At 41.8% G+C, this 25711-nt stretch overlaps 1 protein-coding gene across 1 annotated transcript in view; it reads right to left on the minus strand.

Annotated features, from left to right (window-relative positions):
• Window positions 1–25711, minus strand: part of ADAMTS12 (ADAM metallopeptidase with thrombospondin type 1 motif 12) — a 744436-nt gene that overhangs the window by 387621 nt on the left and 331104 nt on the right. The window contains exons 4-5 of the mRNA XM_030193011.1: window positions 11454–11647; window positions 1626–1709 (exon numbers count right to left, since the gene is read on the minus strand). Coding sequence (XP_030048871.1) covers window positions 1626–1709; window positions 11454–11647 — 278 coding nt within the window. The remainder of the gene's footprint in view (window positions 1–1625; window positions 1710–11453; window positions 11648–25711) is intronic.

Genomic DNA, 25711 nt, shown 5'->3' on the forward strand with positions numbered 1-25711 from the left:
TAGGAAGTGCAACTCACTCCTACTGCTTCAAGGTATGGGGATTTTGGGGAGTTTGGGGACAAAAGGCTACCAGGGTGGGTGGTGGGGGGTGTTCACTGGGCTACTAGGGAAACCTTTTTGCATGGCACTGCCCAATTACCACTGGGTACACAACGGTATGACGGCACACTGAGGGTGGGAACTACTGCTGGGCTGCTGTGGTAGTCCGGCGCTACTTCCTTTTTAGTGACTGGTAAGGCCGTGTTGGGTTTACCGCCACTTTGTAAAAGGGCCCAATGTTGCCTGTTTAAAATAGGTCTTCCGAATTAGATTATTAACATGCAGCTCCATTTACAATGAAGAATCCAGTGTTCTCACATTATCATCAGATACTGGATCCAAGAATGGCGTGAGTCCCTTTCATGTTCCATCCTCATTTCCATGGAAACAACTACTCGAATGACCATGTCTTGTACTTGGACTGGACCCAGCAGGTAGGCCAAAGGGTATACCCTAGTAAGCTACATGCACAGGTTCTCTATCAAATGCCTGAGCCCACAGACAACAACCTCAGAACAATTTACTCAGGACCTCTATGCCAAACTTTGCATAGAAGGTTGTCACAGAGGCATCTCACAGAACAGCTCCTACAGATGGGTCTGTGGTACTAAGAAAAATATGTACTGGTAGAAGTTGGTACAGCTGCTGCAGTGGGACTTGAACTCCAGCCTTTTCATTGAAAGAACACAAGAACACTGCATAGTTAGGTAGGACACATCTCTGTTAAATACCAAAGAGGTACTGTGTTCAGGAACAGAATCCCACTATATATAGCATGGCGACATACTAAGTCCCATAGCACATATGTAATCAAATTTGAGAACTGTTTTTAGTGGCTGCAAAAATCGGCACTGAATGCTATAAACCGTGCTCTGAGTTGGACGCCGTTTATAGATTAGCACCTAAATCTGGGATCCATGCTCAACTTTTAGGCTCGAGGATTTACACCAGTTCAAACCTGGTATAAATCTTCATGCCTAAATTTGGCATGGAAACCCCCAAATTCTATAAGACTGCGCATATCTTTCGTGAACTCTCCTGGCCCATTAACTAATTAGATTGCCCATGGAATTTGAGTATGTGCTCAAATATCTACATGCAATTTTTAGCACCATATATAGAATTCAGGGGTATGTCATTATTCTAAACATTTATCCATGTAAGACATGTATAAATATGAATTCCTAGTTTATAGATTGGCCTTTAAATGGAAAGAATAATGAATTAAAAGCAAGTGTCACACTATGAGGAAGAAAAAGAGACAAGTTGCAAAAAAGGAATTAAATGAATCTTTTTTTATAGTCCAAAAAGAAATGTTTGCATTGAAAGTGGGATTCTGAATACAAAATGACTGTTATCAGTGCCATACATTAGGATATTGTACAATACAATTTATCTTAGGGTGGTGAGTTGCAAAAACCACTTGAGACTCAGTAATAGCGTGTATACCCAAAATAAATCAACCTTTTTACTATTCAAAAATGCATTCCATGGATCATATTTATAAAAAAATTAGGACAAATGTATTATCAGTAAGTCCCAGCTATGTGCCTTTAATTATAATTTATAATCCCAAAAAACCTTACCTCTTCTTCTTCAAGTAGAATAAGTCGGACCAGCATAATATGAATTGCATTGCCAATACTTGGATCATGAAATAATCCTGTGACCTGTTTAAATGTCAGAAGTGTGAATTTAATTGATGCTTTAAGACCTTAAAGAATATATGCTAGTGAAAAAAAAATCATATATTAGAGCAAGCAGAGCCTACCATACTTCAGTAAACAGAAAAATAGACTGAACGAACCTGACTTCATCATCTTGCAGGTTCTCTCTTTGAATGAATCTATAGCTCATAATGTGTTTTTCCCTGAGCTTGTATTAATTAGCTAACATTATAAAAATCCCCTTTTCATTTGTAAAGAAAGCAACTCAGAATAAAAATATACTGCCTGATACTCAAAGTGATTTAACTGGGCAGGAGAGGCTGCTGCCTGGTTAGATCACTTGTGGCTGGCTATCTACCAATATTCAGTGGCACTTAACCAGGCAGTTCCACTGAACAGTGGTACTGAGGGCCATATTTCAAGTGGACAGGAACGGGGCATTACAAGGGGTAAAGTCAAGGAGAAGCTGGGAGTTAAGCAGGTGCCAGCAAAATTCAGTGCCAGTGCCTACAAAGCTAACAGGACATGTAGGACTTTATAAATAGCAGTCCTGATTTTGCCTGGTTAGTTATGAGGGCGCAAACTCTAAATATCAGTCGGCCTATTGCAGTCCAAGTTCTTCCCTCCTTTCTGCCTTCATCTCCACCACAACAATAGAAGGCAACCCCTCAATCCTGATCCGCCATCCAGGCCCCCACCCTCTGCCACAACAATAGAATGCAACCTCTCCAATCTTGATCTCCTGGCCAGGCCCTTCCCTACAGCTGCCACACAAATAAAAGGCAAACCCTCTGATCGTCTGCCTAAGCACTCCCCCCTCCTGCTGCACTAATAGAAGGCAACAACACTCCTTATCCCAATCCCCCATCCAGTCCATCCTCACTACAATAACAGAAACCCACCCCTCCCTCCATCACAATAGCAGGGCAGGAACAAAGCTCACTCACTTCTGCCCCCAACTCCTGCAGCTTAAAAATGGCATGACCTCTAGAGGTAGTCTCACGGTACCACTGCTAATATTGCAAGACTACTGCTAGAAGTCACAACTGCCATTACCAAGCTGCAACATATCTAGGTAATATTTTAAATTTACAGTCGGTACTTGAATACTGCAGCAGCCTAGAAACTTCAGCAATTTTTACAAAAAGCAAATAGACTAGTATTATATACATGATGAGTCCACTGTAAGCATAAATCCCTGTACTGCAAACCATCTAGATATTTTATAACTACATGCAGAATATTAGTGTTCAAGTTTCTTTATTCATTTTCCAATAACGGCATGTTAAGTATAACAATGGAACAAGACAGCCTTCCAATTATGAACTAACAAAAAAAATCAGTTTAAATTAGCAACTACATATTGATCTAGTGCCTTCCATTTCTGACAACATTCCACCACACTTGCACTTCTTGGCCATTACTTCTTCATATTTCTTATCTTATCAAATACACTGAGCTCCATAAGTGGTTTATATCTAACTGTGTATTATTTTCCAATTGCATATTACCAGCCATAATGCTACTGAGGGAAAAATAGACAAATGTGAATTTGATTTGGAAAATTTGATCTGAAGTACTATTGATTTCCAGATTAATATGCTGTAAGAGAATCTTACAAATCTTTTTCCCAAGCAAAAGACCAATATTCATGCAGGTTTGAAGAAGACAAAAGCTTATTTGTAAGATTTTCCTTTGCAGAGATGCAAGAACCTCAATCATGTCTATGTTTTATGTTTATTTGAATCACTTAATGTATTGCCTTTCAGTAAAAGAATAAAAGCGACGTACATCACTAACAAGGAAAGAGAAAGGAACTACAACAATAACATAGAACAGAAAGAATTGAAGAGAAAGAAGGGGGGGAAAGAGTGGGGAGAGGTAGCTAAGAGTAGCCAGCAGCCTGCTAAGTCCAAGATCCAGGCACTCCTACCAGGTACATAAAATTGCCTAGATAGACCCATTAAAAGCCGAAGAAAACAAATGCGCCTTAAGGAGACATTAAAAGAAAGGATATGACGGTTCTGATCTCAGAAAGATGAGTGCCAGGTAGAGTCTAATCTCGCGCAGTGGACAGGAGGGATTCAAAAGCTGAATGATGAGCCCATGAAGGACAATATAGAGTAAGCCAATTTGCAAGATAAGGGGGAGAACCTAAGTGAAGAGCCTTATAAGTGATGGTGAGCACTTTGAAATCAATTTAGGATTTAATAGGAAACCAGTGATGTTTCAAGAGAGGAGAAACGTGATCAAATTGCTTAGCATGAGAAAGTATACACATAGCAGTATTTTGAACTGTTTGAAGTTTCTTACGTGAAATAGTTGAAAGACCTGCATAGGTACTATTGCAATAGTCAAATCTAGATGCAACCAAAGTGTAGAGAAGGGTTGCACAGCTCTCATCACTGAGGTAGGGACAAAGGGAATGAATGAGATGACGAGACAAAAAAAAGAACTTTTCACAGTAGTGGATATATGAGTAGAAAAGGTCAGGGCGCTATCAAACCAGCTCATTTTCGAAAGTGATCGCCAGCCATCTTCCGACACAAATCGGGAGATGGCTGGCGATCTCCTGAACCCGGCAAAATCGGTATTATCGGAAAGCCGATTTTGGCTGGGTTGAACTGTTTTCCGTCGCGGAGCCGGCAAAGCATCAAGGGGGTGTGTTGGTAGGGTAGTGAAGGCAGGACGCGGGTGGGACACGGGCGTACTCACGAAATGGCCGGCTTCGCCCGGTAATGGGGAAAAAAAAGCCAGGCTTGACGAGCATTTCGCCGGCTTTACTTGGTCCCTTTTTTCTCATGACCAAGCTTCTCATGACCAACTGAACAAATGACCTCCCCTTACTCCCCCAGTGGTCACCAACCCCTCCCACCCCCCCCCCCCCCAAAAAAACAAAAAAAAAACTTTTTTGCCAGCCTCTATGCCAGCCTCAAATGTCATACCCAGCTCCCTGATAGCAGTATGCAAGTCCCTGGAGCAGTGTTTAGTGGGTGCAGTGCACTTCAGACAGGTGGACCCAGGCCCATCCCCCCTTACCTGTTACACTTGTGGTGGTAAATGTTGAGCCCTCCAAAAAACCCCAAAACCCACTGTACCCACATCTAGGTGCCCCCTTCACCCCCTAGGGCTATGGTAATGGTGTAGAGTTGTGGGGAGTGGGTTTTGGGGGGGCTAAACAACCAAGGGAAGGGAGCTATGCACCTGGGAGCTATTTTTTTTTTTAGTTTTTAGAAGTGTCCCCTAGGGTGCCCAGTTGGTGTCCTGGCATGTCAGGGGGGCCAGTACACTACAAATGCTGGTTCCTCCCACAACCAAATGCCTTGCATTTCGCTGGGTTTGAGATTGCCGGCATTTTTTTCCATTATGGCCGAAAACCGATGCCGGCCACCTCAAACCCATCGAACTCTGACATTTGGCCGGACCTAACCGTATTAGCGAAGAAAAAGATGGTCGGCCATCTTTTTCGAAAATGCAGTTGGCTCCGCCTGCTTGTGGTGCCGGCGCCAGAGATGGCCACCCATAAAGATGGCCGGTGCCTTTCGATTATGCCCCTCAAAATGAACTCTGATATATTTAAAGGAATGAACTAGTTGGATGGGTGTACTATCGAGGGTAGGTTAAAGTGATGAGTAGAAATAGTGGCCCGTGTTGGTTGAGAAGCAGGTGATGACTTATCTAATCAAGCTTTTAAAAGACAAAATAAGGATGTAGGGGTCCAGAATGTTGACAGCATAAAAGTAGCATCTGACCAGAGATTCCTTAATGAGGGAGGCAAGAGGACTGAGAAAGATGTTGAAAAAGTTGGAAGAAAGAACAGAGCCTTGAGGTACCCTATATCCAAGAGAAATGCAGTCTGACTTGGAGTCAGGAAGAATGACTCAGAAAGACCTGTCAGCAAGGAAAGAGTGGAACCAGCAAAGCACAGTATCGCACAAGCCCAATGATGCAAATCTCGATAGCAACAGAGGATGGCTAACCAGGTTAAATGCTGCTAAAAGATCCAAAGAGACTAATAGTAGTGCATTACCATGATCGATAAGGGAACTGATTACCCTTTCAGTGGCGTGACCTGAGCAAAAGCAGCTTGAAAAGGATGAAGCATGTTAGAGGTCTCTTTTTTTGACTTCACGGAAGTGTAATTGAATACGCTGAGCTGTTTTTCCTGCACCGGCAGTGGATTACAATTGTAGCAGAAGCCTTGCTTTCATTCTTTTTGAGCTTAATATTCGTATGTCTATATATCACAAGACTCCTGAAGAAGGCGTTTGTAGCGCAGAAACACGACTGTGTTGAGTCGAGTGTATGTTTAAATAAAGAGATTGTTCCTAACCTACGTCGCCTACTGGTGTTGTTCAAGAGCCTGCTCCTACTACTCCCCCTTTCCTCAGATGCATGTTAGAGGTCTCCACGTATTAGTAAAGTTGACAGAAGATACATTTCTTCAACAATTTACTCAGGAAAGTGAGATTACAGACAGGATGATAATTTGAGGGAAGGGCAGGGTCTAGAGATTACTTTTTCAAAATAAGGCTTACTAGCGCTGATTTCCACTGTGCAGGGATCTCCCCAGAGGTCAAACTATTAACAATCATAGAGTAAGCTAAAGTCCAAGGCTACTAAGTGATAGCCAATTGAAAAATACTGGATCCAATGAATATGTAATCTTCCTAGCTGCCTGAAAAGTTCTATTGAATTGGTTCAAGGATGGTATGTTAAACTGGGACCAGCTGTGAGCCAGATGAATGGAAACAACTGGAGGAAACTGAAGGAAAGAGGATGAGGAATAAGAGAGGACAGCAGGCTTAGAGGGATCAAGGGGAACAAGAATAAGAGAGAGAGGAAACGGAGAAGCACAGGGAAGCAACTTTAGAGGAGAAAAAGGATGTGAAGTCCTGATCAGATAGAGTGAGTAGAAAGGCAGCGACAGGAGTTAGTGCAGTCAACTTAGAAGAGTTTCTTTGGGCAATTAGAAGCTTTCCTGATAAGGTCCATGTAGTACTGATGATGAGGGTTTCTTAGATCGGAATGGTAACATTGCAGGAGAGTACAAAAGAGCTGCAAAACTGAGGGTGTCCCTACACCTCCTCCAAAAGCACTCAGCTCTACAGAGCTGGCTCTTAGAGAGATGAAATTCATCCTTAAGCCAGGGTTGTGAGTGGGAATGAGAAGCCGCCCATCTAGGGAGGGCATGGTCAGAAAGCATTGACTGGAGAGTAGAATTCCAGACCGCAGCCTGGGAATTTAGTGGGAGAGAAACAAAATCAGAAGGGAAATTGGAAAATAATGGAGAGATCAAAGATGGGTCATAGAAACCAGAAAGGTGAACCCAAAATGGGAGAGGTAGGGTGAGGAAAGATACTGGGGAATATATGATTACCAGGAAAGAAACTAAATAGTGGTCTGTCCAGGGAAGGGAGGTAAGAAGAAAATTAGAGAGGGAGAGAAAGTCATTTGACTGGGAAAGGACCAGATCAAGAATATGTCAAGCAGTATGAGTGGGAGCCATAACATGCTGAGAAAGTCCAAGATCTAAAAAAGGAGCAAAGACATTTGGCAAAAGGGCGCAAAGGGTGGTCAAGGTGGATATTTAAGTCTCTGAGAATAAGGAGGCAGGAATATCATACAGCCATGTCAGATAGGAAGGAAACAACCATTTCCAAGAGTGAAGGGGCAGGGGGTAAACTAAAATGATGTAAATGGGAGGAGATAAAGCTGGTCTTAGCAGGGCTGTCTCAGGAATAGAAGATGAGTCAAGAGACATTTGGGAGATGGGCAGCACAGTAGGAGCCAGGAGAGCAAGACCCCCACCCTTTTCCACATAGATCTCGAAGCAGAGAAATCTGAGTAATTTGGAGGAAAACACTGAGTCAGGAAAGCCTCCTCATCCTTACAGAGTCAAGTCTCCATGAGGAAGAAGAGGGAATGGGTGTGAGAAATAAGGATATCATTAGGGAAATTTAACTTTCTTAACTGGGGTTATAATCACTCCATGTGTCATAAAAAGCATCAGGTGGATCAACAATACAGAAGGCGAAATATGTATCAACTGTCTCCAGAATATGTCTTATCTGATAAGGATCTAACTAGATTTATCTCCCACACCCTTTGGATGGCTAAATTATTGCTTCCTGTATTGTGTTTATGTTTATTAATTTATATTCTGCCTTAAACCAAAGGAGATTATATAATAAAAACATAAGTAATCAAATTTTACAAATCAAATAACATTACAAACAAAACATCAAAGCTCCTATTCATTCTTATTGCACATCTTACAACCCAGTTGTGTATTTAACATCATATCTACAGTCCTGACCATTCCCAATATCCAAATTAACATACATTTTTCTAGGCATGATTATAAAAGGTCAAAAGCTTTCACAAACAGATTTTTTTTAAACTCTAGTATCTGGCATCTGATAAGCAAGAAGGGTGTTCCATTCAATAGACCTAGTGATAAAAAAAAATGTGCTTCTCCTAGATTTCTCAAAATAAATATTTCACAATGAAGGGGCTGACAAATATAAAGTCCCTTCTGACCTCAAATCTCTCTTTGGTCTATACATCTTAAGACATCTTTCAATGGTAGCATAGCTTTGTAAAGCTCAAGGGGTAGCTTTAGATTGAATGTAATGTGAGATGAGAAATATTCTAGCAGCCAGGAATCCTCCAACTGGGAGAGATCAGTAAAGCTCACTTTTATAGCATGTTTCAGGTGGGACCAAAAGAAACATTGGTGATAAGGAATAGTAAATTCATTTTACTGCTCTGCAAAATTTTAAAGCAAGAATCCACTATCAGTTGATTTAATCCCCCTATATTTCTGAATTGCCAGATCTGACAGCCAACATGGAACTCCTGAATCATGATTTTAAGGTTATTCAAAGTGGGCAACTTGGTAGAAAGAGGGTCATCTTCTTCTGCAGGGGCTTTTGCCAGTTGATTAAGGGGTCCTTTTACTAAGCTGCAGCAAAAAGTGGCCTTAGTGTGACCTTACATTGGCTTTTCCTGCACATTAAGACCCTTTTTTTCCGCAGCTGTAAATGACTATTTTTCTGTTTCTATTAATGGCCATGTGCTAATATTGTCATTAGCATGCGGCCATTTTTAAAAATGTGAGCACTTACCATCACCCATTTTGTAGGCAGTAAGGGCTCACGTGGTTTCCTGCACTAACCGGTTAATGCATGGTAATGTAGACGCACTAACTGGTTGGTGCAGGAACACTCACTCTCTGCCCATGACATGCCCCCTCAAAAAAAGTGAACATTTTTTTAACAGCGCATGTCCCATTGTACTCCATTTTTTGCTGCATTAGGAATGCATTAGTGTCTTGTGTAGCTTAGTAAAAGGACCCCTAAATGTAGTAAAATAAAATGTATTAAATGTAGTGACTTTTTCCCTATTAAATAACGCATTCCTGGGAGCAAATTGGCAGAGGGGTTAACATCTTTTGTTCCAGAGCTATAGGATACAGTTTAAAACAGTAACACTCACTCACCATGCTTTCTTTTCTGGTACTTCACTCCCTTAGCATACAAAGGGACAACTGAGCACATAACAGACATCTTAGCTCTTCAATTACCATGAGGTTATACAATTAGCACATTATCAACAAAGTGACCTCCTCATACAAAGTAAACCCGTATATCTATATTGTGCTTATGATTGTTAGTGATTTTAACATTTTGGACCATAGGGGGGGGCCTTCATTCCATACTTTGGAAACAAAAATATGTGTGAGATAGCAAGGTATGAAGGTCAAAAAACATAAAATAAGTGCACACTAGAAAAGCAGCATTACATGTATTTATGGCAATGATTTTTTAGACATGGCGACCCTCCAGGAATAGTATACGACTTCCTTCAGAAGATTTCTGGATTCTGGTTCTACTCTGCCCATATGAGGGGATGAAGGCTTCTGTGTGTGATTGGTTTTGAGAGCAGTATGGATGAAGAGTGGTATGGATTCTGTATGATGTATGGTGTGAATGTGAGTGATATGAAGATGTGGGTTTGAATTACTCGGACTTGGATATTATTCCGTGACCACTTATATATTTTCATTCTTGTGTTGTTGTTCTTGTTCTCCTCCTCTCTAGGATTTGTCAAACAGAAGAAGATGGAAAGTTTCCATGAGTAAATAGTTTTTTACCCATGGAAAATCTTGGAAAATTGTCCTCCTTATTTCAGTGTGGCACAATAGTATTTTCCCTTCCTCCTTTCATAGGCTTGGGCATATCTGTGTGGAAGTCTCAATAATGTACCAGGGACTGGGTCGATAACTGGGGGTAAGTAAATGGAATCTGTGCATTGTGACTGGTGATGTAAGTCTGTGAGTACTGTGTCTACAGGGTTTGCATAATTATGTATGGCAGGTGTGTGTGTGTGGGGGGGGGGGGGTGAGGTGTTGGGGAGAGTTAGGAGGGTTCTATGAGTTGGAAGATGGATGCAGAGAGGTGGGTTAGGGCAGAGTATGTCAGGGCATGTGTGTGAAGATGTTGAATGAGAGTGTGGCATATGGGGGGAGGATTTATCATGTTCAAGTTGTGTGCTGATTGGCTGGATATGTGATAAGGAATGGAAGGGTTTTGGGTATCTGTTTTGGACTGTACACACTCCTCTTTCTCTCCTCTGACATTCTTTACCACTTTCCCTTCCCCTTTGCACACTCCCTTCAGCAGAAGCAGCAGACTGAGAAGTTAGAGAAGCTCAATTCAAATGCTACTGTAGCTTTTTGTGATTTTAGATTGGAAGCCTTTCGTGGACAGGAAAATATTTACTGTATCTGAATGCAACTCACTTTGATCCATATGATGAACTAAATCCAAAATTCTTTCCTCTTCCTTTTGCCCCCTTACAAAATATTTTTCTATTTTTTACTGGGGGGGGGGGGGGGGGGGGCTTCCCAGCAGTAATCGGCAGCATGGCCACATTAGCGTGTGCTGCCTGATTACTGTATGAGTAGCGCATGACCCCTTACCGCTAGGTCAATGGGTATCAGTAAGTGCTCAAGCAGTAAATGGCCATGCGCTACTTTTAGGGCCTTGTTTATTAAGCCACGCTGTAAGCACACTAGCATTTTTAGCACATGATAACAATTAGTGCATGCTAATGCTACAGACACCCATATATCTCCTTTTGGGTCCGGACAGCAATTTTATTCCACCAATGGGACTTCGCTCCCCACAGTGCACATCTATTCACCATAGCTCTGACTATAGCAAACCAGCCTTTTTTTTTGTGCCATAGGGTATGGGTTCAGTATGGCCCAAGCATCTTCATCTTATGCCACAAGGCTTGAGATCACAGTAACACAATCAGCTGATCTCCATATCAGCGTAGACCGTCCTGTGCTGCATAGAATAGGATCCTCACAACACACTAAATAGATCTTCAATATATCTTAGTCCTCCTTTTGCTGACTGGGTGGCTAGTGATCCCTGTGGCACAATCAGTTGACCTTCACAGTGGCTTGCATTCTTTACCTTAAGCCTCCTATGCTTTATATTTGAGCGTGTGCAAAGAGATCTATGCATATGGTTGGACAAACAGATAGACAAACTCTCTCTTATGTCTTATCAGTCCAGCAAAATGCACTTAAAATGAACAAAAAAGTTTTCAGTCACTGAATACCAGCAAGCAAAAGGAAATCCAGCTGAAATAAAAAATATTTTAAAAGAAAAAAAAAAAGAGATTTCCCATTAAATTGAATCTGAATTGCTTAAAGAGGTCATCACTTACCATATTAAAAATAGTGAAGATATAAGATTCCACATTTTCTGTACCATGATATTCAATCATTCTAGAGTCTGCAACTACTAGAGTTTCCACCCATCTCTCTTTACTGACTGAGCGCTGGAAAATCTTTTTTCTTTTTGGCTGCTGTCTCTCCCACTTCTCTCTCTGATGTTCTTGTAAGGAAACATTTACATGATCTGAAACCATGAAGCAAAAAAGGCATTGATTATTAATTGTTACTCTTCTGTTTTTCCCTCCTCTTTCAGGCCTGATTTGAGATTGCTTGAAAGAAGAAACTGGATGTACACAGATGCATTACATACCATCCAAAAAAAATTGATGCAGATATTATCCATCTAATTCTGTAACCTTAGCTCCTAAATGTAAGCTTCATTTGCATGCTAAAATTCTAAAATACTAGCACTTATGCATGTGAATGTTACATTCACATGCATAAATTCTAGGTGCATGTTCGGCAACATGCTATAATATAAGCACGCAAGTCACATGGAGGGGCATAATCGAACAGGGGCACCCATCTCTAAGGGCGCCCATCTCTAAGGAAGGCCTCGTAAAGGAGCGTCCCCGACTGTATTATCGAAACAAGATGGGCGTCCATCTTTCATTTCGATAATGCGGTCGGGGACGTCCAAATCTCAACATTTGGATTGACCTTAGACATGGCTGCCCTTAGAGGTGGCAGACCTTGGTTTTCGCCGATAATGGAAACTAAGGACGGCCATCTCAAAAACGACCAAATCCAAGCCATTTGGTTGTGGGAGGAGCCAGCATTTGTAGTGCACTGGTCCCCCTCACATGCCAGGATACCAACCGGGCAGCCTAGGGGGCACTGCAGTGGACTTCAGAAATTGCTCCCAGGTGCATAACTCCCTTACCTTGGGTGCTGAGCCCCCTACCCCCCCCCCCAGGTCTGCCTACCTGAAGTACACTGCACCCACTAAAATTGCTCCAGGGACCTATATACTGCTGCGATGGACCTGAGTATGGCATTTGAGGCTAGCATAGAGGCTGGCAAAAAAGTATTTTTAACCTGTTTTTTATGGTGGGAGGGGGTTAGTGACCACTGGGGGAGTAAGTTCATCTGCTCAGTTCGGGCATCTTTTCACGGCTTGGTCGTGAAAAAAAATGGACCAAGTAAAGTCAGCCAAGTGCTCATCAGGGATGCCCTTCTTTTTTCCATTATCGGCGGAGGACGCCCTTCTCCTAATCATGCCCCAGTCCCACCTTCGCTACCATGCCAACATGCTCCCATGAACTTTGGTCGTCCCCGCGACGTAAAGCCGTCGAGGGTGTCAAAAATCGGCTTTCGATTATGCCGATTTGGGCAGCCTTGCGAGAAGGGCACCCATCTCCCGATTTGTGTCAAAAGATAGGCACCCTTCTCCTTCGAAAATAAGCTGGATAAGGAATTCAATAATCGGTGCTAAGTGCAATTCTATAAAGGGCATGCACCCTTTATAGAATCACATTTAGCGCTGATTCCCCATGCCTAAATATAGGCACCTGCATTTACACCTGCTGAAACATGGTGTAATCGCTGGCACTCAAGTTAGGCATGCCATATTCTATAATTCTGTGCTCAAATTTTCAGAATGCCCCCTGATATGTCCATTCCATGCCCCCTTTTCAGTTATGCACTAGTAGAGTTAGGCACTGTGCATTATAGAATAGCAAGCAGCTAGATGTGAATGCAAATTTTGATGAGTGCCAATTAACTTTAATAAATGGTTGTTAGAACCCAGTTATAAATAGTTAAGGGCTTGTTACTCAGTTTGTGCCCACATCTTGGGTGTGCACCAAAATTGGGAATGCAATTCTAGGCACAAGCAAAACAGGAAAACAAAACCTCCACAGGTTAACAATGACAATGCACAAAAGTAGAGGATGCCAGCCACAATCTCCAAGGTGATCAATAGAAAATGTTTATTTTCCAAATATAACATACAGCGGTGCTAACAGTATGAACCTAACATGGGTCATGTTTTGGCACCCAAGCTTCTTCAGGTGTTCATATAAGTTAGCTGTGACAACATAAATCAATATAAATCTCATAATGTCAAGCATAAAAATAGCACCACAGTTTGCAGAAATAAAGACCAAAAATATGTCTCCAGTTGAAACTTCTATTGGCCACTTACTATTGAAGAAGTTGAGGTTTTACATGATTTCAAACTAGATGCAGTCTGCATAGATTTTTTCAATTATTGAAATTTAAAGTGTTTTTTCTCACATAATCAGTCTCAAGATTTACCTTTGGATGTGACACATGGTAAAGTTCATTCAACATGGGTACCCCTTAGTCCCCTAGACCCTGCCATCATGGTGTTTGAACGTTTGGTTATGCATGATCTAGATAAGTTGGAAAAATTGTCTAGTAGACTGTTTACCAACTTGTTGGCTCACCAATGTAAAGTATTTTAGTCTCTGAAATCTGATTCATCCATTATAATTAAGAAAGCCTACAAAGGTGGTGGCATAGTTGTCATAGATTATGCAGATTCTTGTAATTAAGCGTTATCCCAGTTGTCTGATGTTCATTTTTATCATAAGTTGCCTGATGACCTTCTATCCAGTATCAACAGAGGATAACTGAATTGTCTCAGGTTAACTATGATGGCATTTCATTTTGTAAATATAAATTTCTGCATTAAGAATTTCCTAGAATACTATACAAAAGAAAATTCTTTAAATCATTTTCCTCTCTCCTCCAGATCACAAAAATATCAGATATGTACTGCTACCATAGTACAACATTTTGGATGTAGATATGGAGGGACATTTTTGATATGATGCAAGTCTGATTTAGGACATTTTACTGGACATATCCAAAAATTGAATGGCAAACATAGCAATTTTCAAACAAAAAAAGTCTTTTTATTTCAAAAATGGCCATTTGCTAGATGTTTTTTGTGCTCAGTGCATCTATCTTTTAGGACTACTGAAAAAAAAGGTCAAAGCGCACAAAAATAAGCCATTGGGATGTATTGGGGGGGGGGGGGGCAGCATTCTTAGTAGAATGGTCACACAGACATCACAGAAGAGCAGTGGGGCACCCTAGGGGACACTGCAGTGGACTTGAGATGTATGAGACACCTCCTGGTCTCCCTGTTGTCTCTTCATATCTTATTGCCATGAATGTACTATGAGAAGGGAGAGAGGAATTTTACCTGGATAGCTGGCTGTGCATCACTGGAAAGCTTGCAGCAGGAGAGGGGTGAGTATAATTACAGAGAGGACAGATTTCCCCAGGTTCTAAATCCTTCCCACAAGTGCTTAGTGAGCTCTTTCTTAGGACACACATAGAGCCCTGGAAGGGATAAAACCTGGCATGGCCTCAGGAAGGGAGGTGCTCCATTCCTGTAGTGCTTTCGTGCCAGGAAAGGAGTCAGTCCTTAAGAACATGCCAGGAATTAGATCCAGCCTTTGCTCCTGACTCAGTAAGCTGTATACCCTAGGAGCCAAAGTGAGGCTTGGAAACAGGTCTGGCTGTTTCTTTCAGGATGCTAAGGTAAAAAGCCTGCTGTGATCAGAGGAACGGAGGTGAAGGAGAGAGAAGGAGATGGACTGCAACCTGCCTGAGGGCAGGAGGAACCTTCCTCACAGAGAACTTGCTGCAGGGAGTAAATGGGCTACCTAACCCAGGGCATAAAGCACCCTAAAGTTAATGCAGTGCCTGGCTAGTGAGAGGGGAAAGAACTGGTGCCCAGCCCTCACTGCCCAAAAAGAGAGAGTGTGGGTCAGGGTAAGAATTGGTGTTCAGTCCTCACTGGGGAAATGTTAGAGACCTGCCTAAAGAGAGAGAGAGGTCAGGGTAAGAACTGGTGCCCAGTCCTCACTGGGGAAATGTTACTGACCTGCCTGAAGAGAGAGAGGGGGTCAGGGTCAGACATATGAAGGGTGCAGAGACTGGGTGAGCAGTCCTAGCCTGTGGCTGGAAGAAAGAATTGGTGTCCAGTCCTCACTGAGGAAATGCTATTAACCTGCCTGAAAAGTGAGAGGGGGTCAGGGTCAGCCATGTAAAGGGTGCCGAGACTGTTACTGAGCAGTCCAGGCCTACAGTTGGGATCAGGTGGGGAATTAACCTGGACAGACAGAAGTTAATTAAGGGGCACAGCTGTAGGCTGTGTCCTGGAAACGCTGCTGCAAACTTATGAGAAACTTATGAATTGCTATGGACTTAAAATGCAAGCTGGGTTAGGGAAGAAAAGAGAAACCCTTCCTGTTCTGTTTTTGCATGAATTCTTGTGGGTTGATTTTTTTCCTTTAAATCCTGAAGCATCTATCATGAGGACTTGTGATGTGTTTTTGAAGACTGAACTTTCCTAATGGAATCTAATTCTTTGTGATGAATAAAAGCTTTTTATGTTTTGGAACCTGGTTGCTATGTGAGTATCTGAGCTGGAGAGGTGGAAAGCCTGGACTGAAGCAGGAGCTGGATCAGGATGATTTTTCCTGACCTCTTCCAGGAAAGTGTAAGAGGGAGCAGATCTGGTGACACAGAACATGCCACGACGTGGTGGTACGTTACAGACTTCAAATATAAAGTGACAGGGAGATTTTAGTACATGCCCCAGCCACGCCTTGGCTCCACCCACTCTGGCTCATAAGTACATAAGTAATGCCACACTGGGAAAAGACCAAGGGTCCATCGAGCCCAGCATCCTGTCCACAACAGCGGCCAATCCAGGCCAAGGATACCTGGCAAGCTTCCCAAACGTTCAAACATTCTATACATGTTATTCCCGGAATTGTGGATTTTTCCCAAGTCCATTTAGTAGCGGTTTATGGAGTTGTCCTTTAGGAAACCGTCTAACCCCTTTTTAAACTCTGCCAAGCTAACCGCCTTCACCACGTTCTCCGGCAACGAATTCCAGAGTTTAATTGCACGTTGGGTGAAGAAAAATTTTCTCCGATTTGTTTTAAATTTACTACACTGTAGTTTCATCGCATGCCCCCTAGTCCTAGTATTTTTGGAAAGCGTGAACAGACGCTTCACATCCATCTGTTCTACTCCACTCATTATTTTATATACCTCTATCATGTCTCCCCTCAGCCGTCTCTTCTCCAAGCTGAATAGCCCTAGCCTCCTTAGTCTTTTTTCATAGGGAAGTCATCCCATCCCCGCTACCATTTTAGTCGCCCTTCGCTCACCTTTTCCAATTCCACTATATCTTTCTTGAGATACGGCGACCAGAATTGAACACAATACTCAAGGTGCGGTCGCACCATGGAGCGATATAACGGCATTATAACATCCTCACACCTGTTTTCTATACCTTTCCTAATAATACCCAACATTCTATTTGCTTTCTGAGCCGCAGCAGCACACTGAGCAGAAGGTTTCAGTGTATTATCGACGACGACACCCAGATCCCTTTCTTGGTCCGTAACTCCTAACGTGGAACCTTACATGACATAGCTATAATTCGGGTTCTTTTTTCCCACATGCATCACCTTGCACTTGCTCACATTAAACGTCATCTGCCATTTAGCCGCCCAGTCTCCCAGTCTCGTAAGGTCTTTCTGTAATTTTTCACAATCCTGTCACGAGTTAACGACTTTGAATAGCTTTGTGTCATCAGCAAATTTAATTACCTCGCTAGTTACGCCCATCTCTAAATCATTTATAAATATATTAAAAAGCAGCGGTCCTAGCACAGACCCCTGAGGAACCCACTAACTACCCTTCTCCATTGTGAATACTGCCCATTTAACCCCACTCTCTGTTTCCTATCCTTCAACCAGTCACCAGATCATGCGCTCCACTAAGGACCAAGTCTAGGATTTTTCCTTCTCATGTCGGCTCCTGCACCAGCTGCTCCATAAAGCTGTCCTTGATTTCATCAAGGAATTGTACCTCTCTAGCGTGTCCCGATGTTACATTTACCCAGTCTATATTTGGATAATTGAAGTCACCCATTATTATCACATTGCCTATTTTGTTTGCGTCTCTGATTTCTTTTATCATTTCTGCGTCTACCTGCTCATCCTGGCGAGGCGGATGGTAGTACACTCCTATCACCGTCCTTTTCCCTTTTATACATGGATTTTCAACCCACAATGATTCAAGGGTGTGATTTGTGTCCTGCTGAATTTGTAATCTATCTGAGTCAAGGCTCTCGTTAATATACAATGCTACTCCTCCACCAGTCCGGTCCACCCTATCACTACGATATACTTTGTACCCCGGTATGACAGTGTCCCACTGGTTATTCTCCTTCCACCAGGTCTCAGTAATGCCTATTATATCCAATTTTTCATTTAGTGCAATATATTCCAACTCTCCCATCTTATTTCTTAGACTCCTAGCATTTACATATAGGCATTTCAAAGTATGTTTGTTGTTCCTATTTGCATGATGCTTAGTACTGGACACTACTGATTTGCCATCTTTTGTCTGATCTTTAGTTGTATTTAAGGGCACCTGGCCTACCACGGTTCCTTGTGTAACCTCACTATCCAGAAACCCTATCTTCCCTGTTTGTGAGGTATCTTTGCAAGATACCTTATCCCGAACCATGCGCTTTTGAGCGACTGTCGACCTTCCCCCCATGTCATCTCATTTCTTGATGTAGGCATAGGAAAAAAAAAGATTTTAGATGCTCCCAGGTTTCATCCCAATTCATGTTTCTTGTGGGATATAAATGATATAAATAAATAAATAGAAACTGAATGTTGAACACCTGATTCTCACAGCTTGATGTCTGTTTTAGAGGTCATTTACCTTGAAAAAAAAATCCCTACACAAGTATAACAGTGCTAGGGTGTCCCTATAACCAGCTCCTCCAAATGACACACTGATTACACTTTCTAAGAAATTACTTCTCTACCTATCAAAAGTTATTCCCTTATTATACTTCCTCTGTGTACATCTGTATACTTCACAAGCCAGCAATGTTTGAAATTATAAGTGAGATAAAAAAAAAAAAAAGCTACCAACAATATAAGAATGACGTGGATGCAGCAGCTCATAGGTTACCGTTTGCTTACTTTGTTGAAGGAGAAACAGAGACTAACCTATTGGCTTCAACTTTTCATCCTGTCTCCCTCCACGATGCAGCCTCTGCAGCAGCCGTGACAAAACTTTTTTAAAAAGCAAATGCGGAGCCGCAACAGCCTTCAGGCATGCGCTGTTGGCTCTGCTGGTCCTGTGCCCCCGCTGACTTCAACTTTGAGTACCGGGGGGTAGAAGACCAGCAGAACTGACAGCGCATGCTTGAAGGCTGCTGTGGCTCCACATTTGCTTTGTTTTGTTGTTGTTTTTGTTTTGCCACTGCTGCTGCTGCTTTGGGAGAAGCAGCAGCGGCGGTAAGAAAAACCGATTCCTCGTATCAGTGGGAGACTTTTGCGGGAGTGCGGGAGATAGCCCACCAAAGCGGGAGTCTCCCGCGGAATGCGGGAGACTTGGCAGGTCTGATATATTCAGGAAACAAGCCATAAAGGACCTGATGAACAAATGTACATAATTTAAAAATAACTCTCACTCTTATGGGAAATCAATGCAAAATTTGTAACAAAGGTGTAACATGACCATAATGTGATGTCCTAAAGATTATACGTGCCACATAGCATTCTGTGCTCTCTGCATCCTTTTTTAAATACTGAATCTTTACAGACTATATAATTAGCATTGTAGTAATTGATTTGAGATAGAACAAAAGTTTGCACCAAAATGCATTAGAAAAAAAATGCTCTTATTCTTCTCAATTTTCATAATATCTTGAACATCTTGGTTGTAAAAACAGACACTTGGGGTTCAAAAGTCTGATACTGATCGATCAAAACACCTAATATTTTCAAACTAGATTCCAATGGATATACCACTTTACCAACAGAAAACTCTTTATAGAGAATTTGGCAAAAAGTGTTTGATATAACTAAAAAATTTGTTTCAACTCTGTCAAGTTTCTATTTAAAAGCTGCTGCCCAGGATGCCATCAAATTCAAGCCCTGTTTGATACTAACCAAAATGTCTGAGATAGCATTGTCAAAATGAATAGAAAATTCATTACATCATCTGCATAGATGAATGATCTAAAACTTTGTCCCTCCAACTTTCTCCCCAATGGAGCCATCAAAATGTTAAATACAACTGATAAAATGGAGACGCACTGGGGCACTCCACATTCTGAGGCCCAATGGGAAGAAAAGGAGCTTGACATCTTTACTGATGTGATCTTGATTTCAGAAACCCCTCAAACCATCTTGAAACCTTGCCACAAATCCTAATATGATCTAACACTCTCAATAATATTTCATGATCTACAACATCAAATGCGCTTGATATATCAAAATGAAACACAATGACCTTCCTATCCATTCTAACGTCTCTCCTAAACTCCACAAGTGTAGTCAGGACTGTCTCTGTGCTATAACTAGGCTTGAACCCAGATTGTGGTCTATGCAATAAAGAGTAGTAAGATAGATAGTCCATAACGTATTATACTACTATTCCTTCCATCACCTTGACCAATAAGGGGAAAGAAGCAACTGGCCTATAATTCATGACATTATTTTCTTTGTTATATTGTACAATCATGGACTCAAATATACTACCAGAGCCTTCGTGTTATAAATTACAAATTTGCTCCAGACTGTTGAAATACAAAACTCTTTATTGAACACATGCGCTTCAAAACCTGCTCATGTGCATTTTAAAATCTGTAAATACACACACAACTCTCTTCTGTCTTTCATACCCATTCACTCCTGTTTCGTGTCTGCTTAGTGACTCTATAAGCATTTAAAGTTATATACAACTTGCTGTTTTGAATATTATTGCACTGCACATTATATTTCACATTTTACATTCCTCAAATAAATATCACAGTGTTACACAGAATTAAAGGCAAACATCCTTTGTAATTCTGCTGTCTTTGATCTTCCAGTTTCCCTTTCTTACAATGTCTATTTTGAGGGTTTGCAAAAAGTCTCCAGTGCTTTCCTCAATAAATAAATGAGTCTGCTTTCAATACTCTTCAGGCACTACGTTGGAGGAATGAGTTCCTCATGGTAAAATTTGCTGTGGTCCTTAACCAAACGTCGGTGCCTTTAATTCTGTGTAACACTGTGATATTTATTTGAGGAATGTAAAATGTGAAATATAATGTGCAGTGCAATAATATTCAAAACAGCAAGCTTTAAATGCTTATAGAGTCACTAAGCAGACACGATACAGGAGTGAATGGGTATGAAAGACAGAAGAGAGTTGTGTGTGTATTTACAGATTTTAAAATGCACATGAGCAGGTTTTGAAGCGCATGTGTTCAATAAAGAGTTTTGTATTTCAACAGTCTGGAGCAAATTTGTAATTATTTTCTTTGGCCATCATATTCTTCATTATAGGAGTTAAGATATTACTACCCTTCTCCTTAGGGAAAAAGCCATATCAAACATATAAAAGGCAAGTGACCGTACTCACTTGCAAATGCGCAGTAGAGACTTCCCTCTCTGTCCCGCCCCCGTGTCAAGACGTGATGACGAGGGGAGGGGGGCGGGACAGAGAGGGAAACTGCGCGGAAGTGGAGGGAGGGAACCGCTGACGTCGCTACCGCTTCCCCTCCCCCAAGGTAGCCGCTACCGCCCCCCCCCCCGGAGTCGCCACCACCCCCCCTTCACCCGGCCCGGGCCCTCTCTTCGTTATTCAACTTACAGCAGCGCCGAAAACAGCAGCAAGCAGCTCAGCTTCAGCTCCCGTCGGCCTTCCTTCCCTGCCTGTGCCCCGCCCTCGCCGACGTGACGTCACACGAGGGCGAGGCACAGGCAGTGAAGGAAGGCCAACGGGAGCTGCTGCTTGCTGCTGTTTTGGCGCTGCTGTAAGTTGAATAACGAAGAGAGGGCCCGGGCCGGGTGAAGGGGGGGCGGGGTGACTCCGGGGTGGGGGGGGCGGTAGCGGCTACCTTGGGGGGGGCATGGGAGGTCTCAGAAGAAGGGGGGCCTTGGAGCTGGGAGGGCTGGACTGAAGGGGGCCTTCCAGCTGGCTGGGAAGAAGGCACGGGGGGGGGGGCCTTGGAACTGGGAGGGAGGGCGGGCGGGCAGGGGGCCCCTTACAGTTGTGAGGGAATGGGGCCCCTTACAGTTGTGAGGGAGAGCAGGGGGCCTTGGAACTGGGAGGGAGGGAAGGGGGCCTTGGGAGCTGGGGGGGAGGGCCTGGGGCCTTGGAACTGGGAGGGAGGGAGGGAGGGAGGGCGGGCAGGGGGCCTTGCAGCTGGGGGGGAGGACTGGAGCCTTGGAGCTGGGATGGAGGGACAGAGGGGTCCTTGGAGCTGGCAGGGAAGGAGGATGGCAGGGGGCCTTGCAGCTGCAACGGGAGGGGGGCCTTGGGAAAAAAAACATTCCAATACGCGCCCGTTTTAACGGGCTTAGCGGCTAGTTGCAGTATAATGGATATATATTCTCTCTGACTCTCTATAAACAGGCATGGAGCTGTTTTCAATAAATAACTGGGACAGTTATCCAGTATACAGTTAGAGGATGAATACTTAGACCAGTGGTTCCCAAACCTGGTCCTGGAGGCATCCCAGTCAGTCAGGTTTTCAGTATATCCACAATGAATATTCATGAGATACATTTTCATGCAGTGCAGGCAGTGCATGCAAATCTCTCTCATGAATTTTCATTGTAGGTATTCTGAAAACCTGATTGGCTGGGGTGTCTCCAGGACCAGGTTTGGGAACCACTGACTTAGACACAAAACAATTTAACTATATGGATCGTGGATGGGCTAAAAGATGGTGTACATGTGGGGAGGAGAACTAAATTACCCCCAAACATGCAAAGTTATTATTTCCCAAAAACACAAGTGGTCAGTCATGCGCGTAACTTATAAGAGATTAAAAAATGTGGAAGGAAAAAGCCTCAAAGAGCTCCAGGTAAAAGACCTTCGGAGCTAAGCCACTTCATCAGTGGCATAAAAAACCTTCCCACAAATCAATCTCTTTATTCATATTAATGCGTAGTCATCACCAATATTTTTTGGACTGTGTTTTAAGATGATTGATTAGTATTTTTTGATTTCTGAGTCCGCAGCTGAGCAAAACATTGGCCATCGTTGGTCCTGAGATTTCTACTATAACAGACTCAAGATCATCTGGAGAATTACATACTGGATAATTCTGTTTATGGAGACTGTTAAGTTGGCCTAATATACGCACTGCTGGAGGTGACTAAGCATTAATATGAATAAAGAGATTGATTTGTGGGAAGGTTTTTTTTTATGCCAGTGATGAAGTGGCTTAGCTCTGAAGGTCTGGTACCTGGAGCTCCTTGAGGCTTTTTCCTTCCACATTTTTAAGTTACGTGCATGACTGACTACTATTTTTGGAAGTTATTAACTTTGCATGGTTTTGAGATAAAAGATGACCATATCGTGTCTGCCACCACAGTCTCTATGATAGACCCCAAAACACCAATATAATCCTCAGTATCTGCATTTATGGTTAGTAAGCCTTTGCTGATGTTAACAATCTTCTATTCAAAAAAAACTGGACAGATCCATTGCAGAGGAAGTTTCCTTAATTGCTAATGTCAAATCCTGTGTATCTAACAAAATATTCACCAGGCTAAATAGTCTTTTAGTATTCAGCTTAACTTCTCATACATATGATTCATATTATTTATTTTTAGCCTTTTTAATCAAACTCTTGTACTGTCTTAATGTCCTTCGTCACTGCTGTTTGTTTTCTTCTGAAATAGATCTACCCCACCTTCTCTTCAATCTCCTACAGAGCCTTTTAACGATTAATAATTCCTGATTAAACCATAGTGACGTTCTCTTCCTGGGTTTTAACTTAATTTTCTCTGGCAGTATCTCATTTAAAATCATCCCAGCACAAAAGAAAATTCACAGAACCTGAGTGTAAAAAAAACTTGACTATCACACATTTTTTCCCAGAACTGCCCTTAATCAATTTTACCTCTTGTCTGGTGAGATACCGGACAAGCCTGATTTCTTTTCTTCTTATCCCATTCCAACCAATTAAGAGGAAAAATTAACTTACTATGGTCAGTCCAGGGGAATTATACCCAAGTAATATCATTAATCACAAGATCTTTTCAATTAAAAAAAATCTATAAGCCAGTAAATCTATCAAATGTCTCTTTAATGAGATGAAGAAGAATGGGGGTCTTATAAAATTCCACATTGATAAAAAGTCTAATAGAATCTGTGTTTTAACGTAATCTAAATCATCCAAATGTAAATTTACATCTCCAATTAAAACCACATTTAAAAAATTAGTGCAAATATTTGAAATGGAGTCCATGAACTCTTCCTGAATGTCATTCCAATTTCCTAGAGGATGATAAAACAAAATGAGACATAATTACCCTTGCTGTGTTTCATCTCTAATTTTACATGCCAAAATTTCAAGAGTAGGGGATATTTGTCAGAAATTAATTCTACATTTTAAATATGATTTATAAAGAATTGCAATCCCAACCCCCCTTTTTTCTTATTACATGTTAAATGAATGATTTTATACCCCAGTTGGCACAAGTCCTTTATCATCGGGTCATCTTTAGCATATAACTACATCTCAGTAATAAAAAACAAAACTAACTGGTCCTCTTCCACCTATCCCCTGATAAGTTCCATCTTATTAACTACTGACCTTGCGTTTACATAACCTACAAGAATTGGCACAAAATACCACTTGCTCTGCTCATTACATCTAACATGCACTAACTGGCATTTAAAACTAGCCTCATTTAAGTTATGCACCTTATTATTCTATCCTCTACCTGGCAATTCTAGAATTTCAAATCTAAAACTGTCTATGCCGCCCCCTTTAACATTATTATTTTCCTGCTGTAATCCATGCTTATTCCATCTCAACCGAAGTCTAGACGAAATTAGCACTGATATATTTTGCCAATCATTAGATACGCCTACTGATATCTAACAAACCAAGTTAGTATAAGTTGGTAAATCATCTGTTTTTTTAGGTGGTCTATTCTAACCTATCACATTACTAAAATATTGGACAGAAACTTAGGCACCATTCCTGCACCTGAATTTGCTCATGCAGTGGCACACAAAGGGGCATGCCCCTTTGGCACGTCCCTTTGGTGCAACACCTGAGGTGCGATGCCTCAGAGACTGGTGTGATTTTACTGTCACCAGACGATGATGTCATCAACGGCCACCAATATCACTGGTGCAGCTGCCCCCTCTTGGAAAATTCAGGAACCATGCAGGGTGAGAGAGAAGGATATATAAGTCTAGGCCCGAGCTCTTCACTTTGAATTCTCTAATCCTTTATGCTTCCTCCTTTTCTTTCATTCTTACCACTGCAGCCCCTCTCTTTCCTCCCCAGCCCCCTCAAGTCAGGAGCTGTACCTCTTACTTCACCTTTCCAATGGTTCAGTACTGCTGTTTTTCAGCACTACACCTCTCCCTACAAGCCATGTGACTACAATCTTCTCCTTACCACCATTCTGCACACTTACCTCACCTCGGGAATCAGGGTTATATGCTGAAAGCCACCTGCCTGTGTATGTAGCCAAGGTGTTGATGCCGACAAACAGCAGACATTAAAACTATTATATGTCATGCAGATGTTCCACAGTAATATTCTGCAGAACGGTCCTATTTTCTTATTTGCACTCCAAGCTCATTTTTAATTCTCTTACCTCTGATTCCACAGATTTCTATGTGAATTTATTTTCAATTTCTATTGCTTTCCTTAAATGAAAGGTCAAAACATATTTTTTGAGTTTACAGAGCAATAGCTTGTTAATGGCAGTACACATCTTATAGCTTGTACTTTCATATGCTCTTTTTGCTTTTATCCAATGAACAAAACATTCCACCACAACAGTAGCCCCTAGGAGAACCTAAACTCATTAGGCTGTGGAAGGCAATGCTATATGTTTATTGTAGAGGAGGAAATATAAATGTTATGTGAATAAAGTTCCCAATTTATTCTTAATCATGTTTATGATTATATTTTTTTGAAATGGATCAATTCTTTTTTTATTATACACTGCACCAGCTTCTAACTGAAATCTTTCCTTTCTCAAATTTAGTTGCCTGAAATTTCCTAATTGGCTGATTTAGATTTTTGGAGCAAAAAGTTGAAATGCTCACAGCACAGCCTAGGATCACTTATGCAAATAGTTTTTTTTTTTTAATTTGATCCAATTCTTCTCTAGAACATGGGTTTTTTGATGATAGCTGGCAAATCTCACTGTTGCTCCTTTTGATCTTGGGCAAGTCACTTGAGCCTTCATTGCCTCAG

This window comes from Microcaecilia unicolor, chromosome 2 (assembly GCF_901765095.1).
Source record: "Microcaecilia unicolor chromosome 2, aMicUni1.1, whole genome shotgun sequence".
NCBI lineage: Eukaryota > Metazoa > Chordata > Amphibia > Gymnophiona > Siphonopidae > Microcaecilia > Microcaecilia unicolor.